Source organism: Cottoperca gobio, chromosome 9 (genome assembly GCF_900634415.1).
Source record: "Cottoperca gobio chromosome 9, fCotGob3.1, whole genome shotgun sequence".
NCBI classification, from domain to species: Eukaryota; Metazoa; Chordata; class Actinopteri; order Perciformes; family Bovichtidae; genus Cottoperca; species Cottoperca gobio.
In genome coordinates, this window is record NC_041363.1 from 10,319,072 (window position 1) to 10,332,932 (window position 13,861).

Here is a 13,861-nt window from a genome sequence, read left to right on the forward strand (position 1 = left end):
GTGTGTCTTCTCTCTATTGGCTGAATCCACTCATTTAATTTATTAATGCTGTGTATTGTATTGTCCCAATCAATGGTCGGTGGTGTGATGAAGGTCCTTGCCCGAGGGGAGAGAGAGCGAATGGAAAATGCTGTGAGATGTGCAGCGTTCACAGAATCATTAAGTCTGAGCTCAGGCCTCTAAATGTGTATGTGTGTGTGTGTGTGTGTGTGTGTGTGTGTGTGTGTGTGTGTGTGTGTGTGTGTGTGTGTGTGTGTGTGTATGTGTGTGTGTGTGTGTGTGTGTGTATTGTGCTTAATAAGTAATCATTAGCACTAGATATGCAGTGAGGGTGTCAGAGTGTTATCCAGGTATTGTTTGAAGATCTCTAGCTGTCTACCCTGTAGTGCAAATCAAAGCCCTGAACATCTAAAGTATGTGTGTATAGTATAAGCGTGTGTGTGTGTGTGCGTGTGCGTGCATGCACAGTTGACAAGACTGACACATCATTTCACTATACAGCAGAAAAAGAAAAATATTCTCCAGTAAAATTATAGTCAAGGGCTTAAAACTTTTTCACCACCTGTGTTTTATAATGTGAAACTTTTGGCAGAGAGTACAATTAATCACAATATTTGATTCAATCTATGCACCATAAGTGAGAAAAACTGCTTTGCAATTTTAATGCTGTTCTTCAAAATGAGTGTGGAAATTATTTGAAATTGAATAAATATCTACATCTTGCAGCAGCTGAAGTGACAAAGCAATTAAACCATGCACACACAGTGAATTTGAAACACTTATTTACGCCGTATTTATTGTGTTGTAGGGTCCCTGATTGCTCTGCTACAATTTGCATGCTTTATCAAAACAATGAGGCAGCCACAAAAGAATAGTTCCACATTTTGAGGAATGCGCTAATTCACTTTCTTGTCAAGAGTTAGATGAGAAGATTGATACCACTCTTTACATGGTATCAAGCAAACTAATATAAATACTTCCAAATGTGTTTAATTATTCCTTTAGGAGAAAAACAACCTGTCTCTTTCTTCTCACATGAAATGGCTCAATCATATTGAGTTATGTTGTTTCTGTTTGGATTTTTATACTAGAGTTTGAATAAAGTCTCATACCCAATGTGTCCTAGTGAGCAACAGCTGAGCAGCTCGAGACGTACGGAGACAGCCGGGTGGACAAGTGACCAATGAAGTTCTTCTGGAGGTAGGAGGATTGACCAATGAGAGAGCAGGACTGATTGGAGGTGATTTACGTTCCTGACATCTTTAACCAAATTACCCGGCATCCCTTGCGGTGTGATTACTGTGATGCACAGTCTTGGTGTGTGTGTGTGTGTGTGTGTGTGTGTGTGTGTGTGTGTGTGTGTGTGTGTGTGTGTGTGTGTGTGTGTGTGTGTGTGTGTGTGTGTGTGATCTCAAGGCAACAGCTAATACAGGGACAAAGATGGATTTGGACACAACAAGTGAGATTCAAGTCCCAAACAGAAAAAAACCAAAAACAAATTCAGATCTTCTGTGATAGTCTGATATCTGCTATCGCTGGCAGTTAGAATGCACACTGACATGCAGACGAGGCTTAGACAATATGTTCAGGGTTTTGTGAAGTAATCTCATTGATTGCTGGCTAAGACTGCTGTCAGGACAATCAAGAAGAGTTTCCCAGCATTTGTTTGAATTCATGAGAATCTAACAAACGTGTGTTGTAATCACTATTTCACACAAAATGCCTTCCTTCTACCAATCTGAAGTCTAATACACATTGATCTACACTAGCTGAAATAGGAAAATACAATAAAACTGTCTGTTGACATGCATTTGATTAGCTGCCTCCCTGGTGACTACTAGTGTCATTTTCCCAAAGACTAAACCATTTGCCTAAAGATTTTGAAATGAGCTGAGGGAAGCTTTTCTTAGCAGTCAGAAATATGTCATCCAAAGTGTTCCCTATAACAATTTATATGCAACTAAATCACATCAAGCTACCACCTGAAAAAATGCTATTAAATAAAGAATATAGTAGTTACAATGTAAGGATTCTTTGTGGTTCACTGTCAGATGTCCCTCTACTGACATCAGCACACTTTCTATTAGAGCTAACAGGCTCATCTGACTATAAGCCTGCTTGATCCATCAGTTCATTTCAGCCACTCTGCTCTCTCAGCCCTGCTCTTAAAGACAGATAGTGGAAGACTGTCTCATTTCACGCTTGCAGGAGTTAATGCTATTAAACTAGACACACAGATACACTCAAATGTGCACACAATCAAACACAAACACACACATGCCCACACACACACATATATACACACACACACACACACACACACACACACACACACACACACACAAGATGTATCTGCTATCTGATGGCCTGAACAACGACAACCTCTGAGATAAAGAGCCGCTTTCCTGTTCCAGTGATACACTGCCATGTTCAGCCTCTAGATGATGTGTGTGCGAGTGTACGTGGGTGGCTGGTTGTACCTTTTTTTTTTACATTTGCACCTGTGCTGTGACTGATGCAGGACCAATCCCTCAGTGAAACTATTACAAGGGTCTGAGAAGCGAGGGGTGTGTGTGTGTGTGTGTGTGTGTGTGTGTGTGTGTGATGGAGAGGATCATCTGTGAACTGCTGTTAGTTAGCAGCCTTCTATATCACTGTGGCATGTTATTATCTGGCTAGGTCCAATGTTACATCACTCATACTTACACTTACACACATGGACGTACACAAAAACACACACGAACACAGATTTGTCTTGATATTTTTGTGAGGACATTCCATTGACTGCATCCGTTTTTTATACCTCATCACTACATACGTAACCCAAAAGATATAGTTCACCATTTAGGAAAATACACTATTTGAGTGAGAAGAGAAGATTGAGATTACTCTTTTGTTTGAAGCATAGAGACTGTTAGCTTAGGTTAGACAAAACAAGTAGGAAACAGCTATCCTGGCTCTGTCCAAAGGTTAAATAGGTTAAAAAAAAAATGTAATCTGCCTATCACCACATCTAAAACTCACTTATTAGCATGTTCTATCTTGTTTGTTTAATCCCTATAAAAAACAGAAATGTAAAAACGTAAATCTGTGGTTTTAGGAGGAATTACATGCTGGGACGGTTTCTATGCCAGGCCCATGGACCAGGCACAGTGACTTCCTGGAGTCTCTGCCGATTGCCTGGCAACCAAGCACTGGCCTAGAAATGCTCGAGCAACAGCCGATTTGCTATCTTTGGCTGAGCTGCCCCTTTGGAGGAAAACAAATAGATAATTGTTTTATATTTTGCTGTCGTGGTTGCATGAATACGAGTAGTCCATAATTGCTTAAATTAGACCATCTTATATCACCATATCATCCCAACTTGTATTCATTTTAGATATAAATGCCACCACGAGACACAGAGATGGTGCAGTCCAGAGCTGTAAAAAACAAACAAAAATAAAACTAACGCAAAGCAATGCCCTAAACCCCTGTCATCTGACACTGTAGCTATCCAAACTTGGTATTAGTGCCATTTAAGGCTCCAGGGGATAACACATGGGATGCTCTGTGAATAAAAATCTCCATATGTGCATTAAAACAATGCACAACCTGTCATGTTTGTCTCATGGCGCGCAATATTTGTCCTGTTTTCAGGTTACAGCAACAGCCTCTAAAAATGTCTGTGCACGTCCCTGCTGGCAACCTCACAGTGATGACGCAACTCAAATAAGTCACTGCGCCCAGCCAAGAAATAGTTCCAGCACTTATCTTCCAGTAAAACCACAAATTGTCATGAACCTAATCAAATCCCTGAATTCAAGTCTTAACCTTACACAAGCCAATTAAAGATGTGAGGATGATATCGTATAAAAAAAAAACTCAAGACTCATTTTCACACTCCCCCTTTTCCTAATGAGATTATGTGCTCAGCCAAATAAGAAAATCTTGATTATTAACCTTTTGGTAGGTTGAGCATGAACCACTGAAGCTAAAAAGGGAAGTCCAGCTTGCTGGTTATGCACACATAGAGCCCCACAGACAGAGTATAAGGCTTAATGTAAGCAGACCACACAAAGCATTTATAAATAAGAAGCACCTACCTTTTAAAAACTTTTTAGAATGGCAGCCAAACAGGATCCTATAAGAATAACACTGGATGTGGCCTTGTGTACACACTGTTCTGCCAACTAGTCTTTGTCTCTATGCAAAACTAACCTCCGGGTACCTTGTTATTCCTTTGCGTTGCCAACCTGCCTGACTAACATTGGAGAGCACATTTCAGCCAGTCTAGTCAGCTCAGACTGAGAAGCAGTAAAAAGATACATCACATACTGTATACTTACACACATACACATGCATGGCAAGTGCAAACACATATACACAAACAGTATGATAAATATTCAGTAAACCATGGAGGTAAAACCAAGTTGCAAACATTGCGTATACTGATTTATGTCCATAGATTTTATCAATACATACATTTTGTGTGCATATTTAACTCGCACAGAGACCAACTTTATATCTGATATGTGACTAGCTTACAGTGCACACTTAATTCATTCCTGCATACAATTCATGCCAAATTATTGTCTGTAAAATGTAGCTGTAAAAGCTGTACACTGTGAACTTCCATGTATTTATTATATGTACCTCTTTGTGTGGTAGTGATCAGGGCTTCCTCCATACCCACACTGCAACACACACACACACACATATAAAAGGGCTAATTGAGGCAATTTGTGTATGTGTGTGTACTTGTCTCTCAAGCTGTATCAGCTGGGCTTGGAACAGGTTATGCCTTTCCTCCTCATATTTCTCCTCAGGCTCCTCGTTGACTTGCTGCTTGTACCGGCACCTGAGAGCAGATTATTGTTTAGGAGACTTGCAGCAGAACAGGCAGAGTAAGTAGATCTCTCCTCTTCTCTAATCTAATCAAATGTGATGTTTCCAAACACACAGCAGCTGGCTAAAGGCACAGCGATGATACCCTAGGAACAAAGCCCACGCTTGTTGTTGGAGAGCTACCTAAGCTTCTCCAATTCCTGCCTCAATTTAGCATTCTCTCCCCGAAGCTTAACGCTGGAAAACAACAAGAAAGCAATTTAACAGGCTGACACTGTGAGTGTGTGTTTAGGTGTGTGTGTGTGTGTGTATGTGTATTACCCTCAAAATTGTTCATTGCTGTTTGTGGAGCAGACATCCTCTGTGGGCTGATGGGGGCAGGTCTCCCGTGATCCTACAGTACGCACACTCTGCAGCAACACAGTAAAGGAAATTCAAACACCAAGAGACGGTACTGACATAAACAACCCTTTAAAAACAGCATTGGAAAATCTTTCTCCATCTTTTTACAAACATCTTTAAATATGTCGAGAAGTAAACAATATAGTAACAGCATGACTATTGACGTTTTCTGTTCAGCGGTAAATTGAGATTTTTTCAGTTGCCTAATTTGTGTGAACCTATAAAACATACTTTTCAACACATATTTTTTCATATTCTACATATTTGTAAAATAGCTATAGATGTTGGGGTCTTTATAGTAGTGGTACATATGCTACCACTTTTAAGCTTTTATGCATTATTAAAACATCATAAGCAATGCCTTTCTTCATGTGAATGAAATAATAGGGGGAAGGGCTGATAGCTTTGATACACTACGTCTACATCAAATGTAGAGATCACTTCACTTCAGTCAGTACTGCAAAGGTCCTTTCATCACTTTGACCTACCCAGCTCTCACTTTCATCTTAGGCTAACGAGGGGCTCATTAATTTCTAATCAAAGGATCCCAATTTACTCCAGGTCCATGGAGGATATTCACAAAAAGATGGATGGGGTCATCACATTTTAAACAATACATCTGAGGCACACATGGGTGCTCACATAAACACACAAGGTGAAGAATCTGTCTCGAAACATTATGGCCACTTTGTAATCAGATGTTTTGGATTCTCCACAGCCGAGACTGGGGAGAAGAAGAAAAAAGAGATGAGGGAGTAAAAGATGGAATGGTATGACGACTGAAAAGAGAGCTGCTTTGTGTTGAAGCATGGCAAAAAAGTTCCCTCACACACATCTGGAAAGTAGACACTATCTCACTGTGTGTTAGTGAGTGTGTATGTATGTGTGTGCTTATGTGCACGCGCATGCAGGAATGGCCGTTCCGCTATGTTCCAGATAATTCCACACACAGGCGCGTCCACACTCTCCCTCTATACTCCCCAGCTCGCTTAACACACCATCGGTCACTCTGGTCTGTGCTTGTGTGTAACTGTCCAGACTCAGTGAAACACACGACTGCGCCTGTCTGTCATAGGCTGTTTAACAAGAAATTCTGCCTCAAGACTCTCATTCTGCAGCTGCTGAGAGCCAGAGGAGCAAATCACAAGTTTTATCAGTAAGAAACACATTCAGCCTATCAGCCGAATCTATCATATCTCCGCAGACTTCTACCTAGACTCGAAACCATTAAAACATCACATTAAAGTAGTCATGCTATTGAAGCCGTAGAATATGAGTTACAGGACGATGTGATAATCTAATCAAAATCAGAGTTGGCCTATTACTACTAGTATCCAATCAAGGTTATCATGTGCTCTCATTTGCCTTCAGCAGTTAATACGAGAAGAAATAGTAGAAAGAATACAGATGAGATGTGCAGGAAAGATGTCTATGATTTTAACACACAGAAATGTGTGCACTCTCAGAAACTAGAACTAGAACTTTTATGACAATTATCTTATTAAGAATCAAAATAATTATTATGATATCCGCAGAATAATAAACTAGCATACAGTTAACTCATTTATCATCCTTCTGATCCTTCAATGCTTTTACAATCATTATAGTCGAAGGGTGGTCTGCTGAAATGATTGCATTTAATTAACGAATATACATTTAATTATATCAGCAGCATGTATAAGTGTCGAGTATAAGCGAGAGTTTATAATCCTGTTTTGCTGTCAAGACTTTCAGTTGTATAACGTCTATGGTATTTTTTTACAATGTGGGACAGAGCAATATAGTGTAATGACAAAACCAATCATTCAGTTAACGCTGTTCAGCCAATAATGTCACTGCTCTCTTAACACTCATCCTGTAATCATAGGACTGACCCTGTTAGAACCACGTGTCTGCGTAATATCACAAAGACACTTCAGTTCAAACAAAAGGCCAGGTGCACATACAGGATGGAAATTATTCAGTTTCAATTCTTGACTTAAACCAGAGACAACAAAGGTTTATATGAGACAAAAGACAGCAGTTTAGCAGCTACAGTAATCCACCTGTGTCACAGTGCCATCTAGCCTTCAAAATAGGAATTGCAATTAATTGACAACCTATCAGATAACTCTAACTTAATGCAATTCAACTGGATAACATACTATATTGACATTCATTTGGACGAATCCTGCAAAGGGGCATGTTCTTCCCTACAATTTACATTTACATTATACATGTAACATTACATTATACAGTGGGGTGGACATACGTACAATCTAATACATTCTGCTGCAATAGTTCCTGTGCTACATAGTAACGGATTAAGGCTTTAACTTATGTGGTCATGTTGGGTTAGTTTGTGGTGGTGTTTTATTATTGTAAGGTGTCTCTGTTATTTTGTCCACTATTTGTTTATAAAGTGGGTTGTGGATGTTTATTTTACCACCCAGGACACACCTGCTTGAGCTGTTAATGCAAACAGCACACCATAGCGACACAAGTTAACAGACAGGAGCCCTGAGTGGTCATAGACAGAAAACAACCATGACGCAGAGCCGGGAGTGTGAATAACTGTTTGAAACAAACATTCACGAGACCCGCAGAGCACTTAAACACATCGCGTGACTCACACAGAGCTCAATGTCTCACTTCTGCTCTGCACACTTGTCCTTTTGTCTTGGGTTATAAATTTACAATGCTTTGGAGTAAATTAATTACTAATAAGGAAGCCAATTTAATTGAGGGTCTACAGTAATATAACACAAAGGTCAGTAAAACACCTCTGCGTAATTGTGTACGCGCACACACAGCATGCCTGGCCTCTCTTTGGACACAGGCACTTGCTGAACCACAGAATGTTAAATAAACCAGTGGAGGAATTCCACTGAGTCAACAGTGTGTGTGTGTGTGTGTGTGTGTGTGTGTGTGTGTGTGTGTGTGTGCGTGCGTGCGTGTGTGTGTGTGTGTGCGTGTGTGTGTGTGCGTGTGTGTGTGTGTGTGGTGGGGGGGTTCGTACGTGCGGGCGTGCGTGCGTGTTTACTCAGGACTGCCCTGTGACAGACACCAATCGGTTCTGCTCCCAGCACGCGCACATAAACACACTCTGTTTAGAATCTACCTGCCCAAGAATGCACAAAATGCAGCTGCTATGGCAACAGAAACCTTTTCTCTCTCTTTCACACACACACACACACACACACACACACACACACACACACACACACACACACACACACATACACACACACAGACACACACACACACCTGACCTTCGCATTATAATGGGATGATGCAGTGTTTCCTAAAGCATTGCTTCAGATATATTTCTTCATTTTATGAAACAATATGATATACTTTATTGTCCCTGAGAGGAAACTTGTCACAGACTCACATCACTGCTGATCTATCATGATTACAAGAAACAATACAACTATACAAAAGTAGATAATAATAGCCAACCATTGAATAAATATAACCAACATACACAATAAATAATAATTTTAGAACAAACTCAAACATCCACACAACAACCCAATATATTTGTATTATGTGCACTCCACAAACCATATGCAGGGAATGACCTAAAGTCACCTAAATCTGTGGTCATGTTAGTAGCATACAAAATGGTGAAGTATGAGGGGGGTTTTTTGTATCGTGCATACTGTAGTCTATACAATTAGTTTGTATAATTAAACTGGTACACAACAACATTGTAGATAGCTCCAGCAATTAATGCAATACAGCTATTGACCATGTGAATAGTTACATTTGTGCGTGACAAGTTAAAATGTCTATGAAAAGGTCAATTGTGTTGGAAGAACTCACTTAATTTCACCACTGTTGCACTAGGACCTAGTGCAACAGCATATATACAGTAGTTGACCATTTACTACCACCTAGTGACTAGGTGGTAGTAAATGTACTACTGTATATGTGCTGTTAATGCTTATGCTATTTTTTGTTTTATTAATCCATTTCAACAATATCCTGTGCACAAACTTAGTTAACATACTGTATAAAGTGTAAAACCGTTCTTTTAATACATCCATGGTTGCAGGGCTCAAGGTACCGTGCGTCAAGATGACGTCGAACGTAAACCCGAAGTGACGTTCTCTCCGTTCCCCTAACCTCCGCCTTGCACGTGTGTTTACTAAAAATGTGGACGACTGAGTTTAAGAAGTAATAGTGATAATATTCTCTAAACACAGTAATTGTTTGTTATCCGGTGTAAACATGGGGAAGCTGAATGTCGTGGTGTTGAGATACTTATCTCGAGATGACTTCCGAGTCCTCACAGCGGTAAGTAGCGAGCTAGCTAAGAAGCTAACTGTTCTGTGCCAGCTGAGTTAGCCTGTGCTAAGCTAGCTAACCAACGTGAACTAACGCTATCTACATCCACCAATGTTGTCAGTAGCTCATTATGTGTCAAACTGTTGCATGACGATATGTCACCGTTGCAGCAGGTAAAATAACTTTAGTGTTGTCATTGTAGAGATTTGGGGTCATTTTTTCATTTGCCAACAAGCAATATTGGCTTCAGTGTTGACCGTTTGTCTCTGTCCCCCTCCATGTTATCTGTCTGTACATGATCTCTTCCCTGGTGTCAAGATGGAGTTGGAAATCTTTTTTTGAATGATAAATGTTATTTTTGTGATAATATCTGTAACAATTTTAATTATGTAGAATATGTATTCTGTAGAATATGTATTCCATGAATGCTACATATAGAAACTAAACGTACGTATAGTCAATCAAAATTAGTTTACATAGGATTTTGAAAAATACAAAAACAAACCTAGAATCCTATATAATTATACGATTACAAATTATCACAATCTTTTCTGATCCGTCCTGTGAACTCACCTCACACAGGTTGAGATGGGGATGAAGAACCATGAGATCGTTCCAGTGAGTCTCCTGTCCTCCATCGCTAGCCTCAAACACGGCGGGTGCAACAAGATCCTCAGAGAGCTTGTCAAACACAAACTTGTGGCCTATGAACGCAGCAAAAGTAAGAAAACACACAGGAATACTTGCTGAACCTCATTTGTCCTGGTATCTCATTTCTAATGTGGCATGTGTATGTTGATTTCAGGTGTGCAGGGATACAGGTTGAACAATGGAGGATATGACTACTTGGCTCTGAAGACCTTGTGCTCTAGAGAAGTGATCATTTCAGTTGGCAACCAGATGGGTGTTGGTAAAGAGTCAGGTAAGAAAAATAAAAGTTGCATAATGTAGAACATAGTCTGTATACGTTCACATAACCACCTCTCATTTGGCATACGGGATTCAGTTTAAATCAATGGCATAAAGTTCTTTATTTATTGATATGTACTGTATATATCATAATGGTTCAGCTCAGCAAAGACTTATTATCTAAACTTAGATTCATCCCAGAGAAATGCACACTAATTTGTAAATAGTAGGCCTAGCATTTAAACAAATGTATAAAAAGAAAATGTCATGAAATCATATAATTAAAACCTGTTTACTCTTAACAGGACATTTCAAATAGTATGTCACTATTTTCAGCACTTTTGTAAATTAATTTGACTGGTAACAGACCCTGTGAAAATCAGAAGTAACCTTGACCTTCAAGAAATACTCATCAATTTGTTTGTACTGAGTGTTTTAAAATAAATTGGTTTGATGATTCCCTAGGTGTTGATGTAAATGACATCTGTCCTCTTCCAGGTTTCCAGGCTGCTTAGCCATGGTCAGAAACACTCTTAATAGAAATATTTGTTTGTGCTCACCTCCTGTAGATATCTATATTGTGGCTAGTCCGAACGGCGAGCAGTATGCTCTGAAGCTTCACAGATTGGGTCGTACCTCCTTCAGGAACCTGAAGAACAAGAGAGATTACCACCAACACAGGAAGAACATGTCCTGGCTCTACCTCTCTCGCCTTTCTGCCACGAAGGAGTTTGCCTACATGAAGGTAATGGATCAAATCAGAGAACGTATCAAAGTTATTTGGAATAAAAAGAAAATGTCCCCAGCAATTCCCAAGATGTGCACTAGAAATCCAGTTTTGTGTGCTGCATCTTTTAAATCATCTCCTAATTTTTCAGGTATTGTATGATCGGGGCTTTCCCGTTCCCAAACCTGTGGATTATAACAGACATGCAATAGTGATGGAGCTCATCAATGGATATCCACTGTATGTAAACACCTTCCTTCTTTCTTTATATATTACACTAGTAATAGCACATTGTTCCTACTCTCTGTTCCTTATATAATCAGTTTGTACTGTTTGTGTGATGTCTTTCAGGTGTCAGGTGCATAAGCTGCAGGATCCATCATCCCTGTACAATGAGTTCATGGAGCTCATAGTCAAACTGGCCGATCACGGCCTGATCCATGGAGACTTTAACGAGTTCAACCTCATGCTGGACGACCAGGACCACATAACTATGATTGACTTCCCTCAAATGGTGTCCACCTCACATCTTAATGCTGAATGGTTGGTGTCTGTTATAAAATAAAACAATTAATGAATGCCTAAAATGAACAAAACAAATAAAAGGTTTATTCATTGTTCACTTTTCCTAACTTTGTTTATAGGTATTTTGACAGAGATGTCAAATGTATCAGAGATTACTTTGCCAAACGCTACAATTACGAGAGCGAGCTCTACCCAACCTTCAAAGACATCAGGTAACTGCTCATATTTTCAGTTGCAATAAAACTCCTGAAACACAATGATGTTGGTGTTCTTGTTTTTAGAAGTGTACATTAAGCTTTTTTTTTAGCAGCCATTGAAAGACCTCATGTTGTCTGCTCTGTGTTATGAAATTGAACAACTTGATTTTATTAACGTGCGTTTTCTTCTGTCGTCACTGTTTATTCCTACAGGCGGTCTTTTTCTCTAGATGTCGAAGTCTCAGCTAGCGGCTTCACCAAAGATATGGAGAGAGATGCTGCGTTGCTACACCCAGCTGGACCCGAGGATGAGGAAGATGATGAAGAGGACGATGACGACGAAGAGGAAGGCGACGACGAAGAGTCAACGAACGAGGAAGTAGAAAAAGAGGAGGAGGATGTTGACGTGGAGGAATATAAACATGCAATGCTGGAACTGGAAGGTCTGAAAATCAGCGACTCGCATGCAGACATACAAGAAGAGCAGAGTGAGAAAGGGGAAGAACAAAAAGAGACTGAGACGACATCTACTGCGAGAAGGGATGACGAGCCAGAGAAGGACTTAGTGGAAGAGTTGAATGAGGCAGAGGATGAGTGTCCAGAGCTGGCAGACCTTTCTACCTCCAACAAAGATTTCAAACCATTCAGGTAAAACACAAGTTGGCATAATTGAAGCACATTTGATAAGTGTGAATACTCCACCAGCAAATAACTGTAGGTCTGTTAGACATGAATGCGATACATTTAGGAGACATTTTAATAAAAATATAGCAGAATTTGTGTCAAAGTAAGCAGGGTTGTTTAAAAACATGCCTAGTGGTGAATTTCTTTTGTAATCTTCTGTGAAATGTGCCATAATTGATTTAATTTCTGTGTGTTTGCAGAGACTCGGACAGTCTTCTACACATGGCAGAACACAGGAGGACGAGGACAGACAGTGATTGCACAATGGGAAGCATCGGGAGCTGTTCTACAATACCACCAGTAAGTAAAACACAGACACACAGATGTCTGCAGTCATGTGCATTATACAAGGGTCAAGGTGAGACACACTACCATTACAAAATAAACTGACTGAGGTGTTCACTCGAAAGTTTATATTTTATTTTATTCTATTCATTTCTTTATTGAACAACCAATTTACAAACAATACGGCAATTTCAACACAGTATGTTCAAAATACAATTAAAATAAGTCCATATAAAATTAAATAAATACATTAAAGTGCATACAATAATAAATAATGAAAATAAATCATATGTAAATACTGAAATGTCCTGTAGGTGTTGCAAAAGAGCTTTCACGTGGTGTTGTATTTGTAAAATAATGTATATTGTGTCTGCCTTAAAAAGACATTCGTCTGTAGTAACCTGCTGTCGTTGTTTTTTGTGTGTGTGCTGCAGGAGATAGTCCGTCAGAAGGTGCGGAGGCAGCTCTCCAAACAGCAGAAGTCAGCACAGAGGAGACGTCTGCAGAAGGGAGAAGCCAACTTGGTGACCACATCAACCAGAGAGCACCAAGATAACATCAAGTCTAGTATGGAGACCGCCTCCTTCTGGGGATAACTGGCACGGCAGAGATGGACAGACGGAATTCATGTCGACATACTTTTTGTGCTCCCTACTGTTATGGGAAATGCACGAGACAAGAGTGAAAACGGACTGAATGATTTTAGCAAGTCACCATAATGTCAAGTTTTCTATTTGAACTGTAGTGAACTATCACGTTCAACATACAGTCTAATGTATATATTGACGACTTATAATGAAGCTGTATGTTTGATAATAAAACCCTTTTAAACATTACTGATAAGGTGTGTCCCTCTGTTATTTCAAAAGATTGGTTTAAGAAATAAGTTTAATAAAAAAAGAAACTGTCCGGACATATACACCTGTACTTGACATGTTCTTTGAGAACATTCTTTTTTTAGTTAATACTCTTATATAAACCCCCAAGATGGCTACAAAAGACCTATTGAAGCCATTATTGGAGTTTCAAGTTC

At 39.6% G+C, this 13,861-nt stretch overlaps 1 protein-coding gene across 1 annotated transcript; it reads left to right on the forward strand.

Moving 5' to 3' along the window:
- Positions 1-9,277: 9,277 nt before the first annotated feature.
- On the forward strand, positions 9,278-13,668 carry riok2 (RIO kinase 2 (yeast)). Its single transcript, XM_029439762.1, has 10 exons — positions 9,278-9,510; positions 10,084-10,222; positions 10,307-10,423; positions 10,980-11,155; positions 11,289-11,377; positions 11,489-11,680; positions 11,782-11,874; positions 12,073-12,507; positions 12,744-12,843; positions 13,263-13,668. Exons 1-10 carry the CDS (start codon positions 9,445-9,447, stop codon positions 13,422-13,424), a joined length of 1,569 nt encoding a protein of 522 aa, XP_029295622.1. The 5' UTR covers positions 9,278-9,444; the 3' UTR covers positions 13,425-13,668.
- The last annotated feature ends 193 nt before the right edge of the window (positions 13,669-13,861 follow it).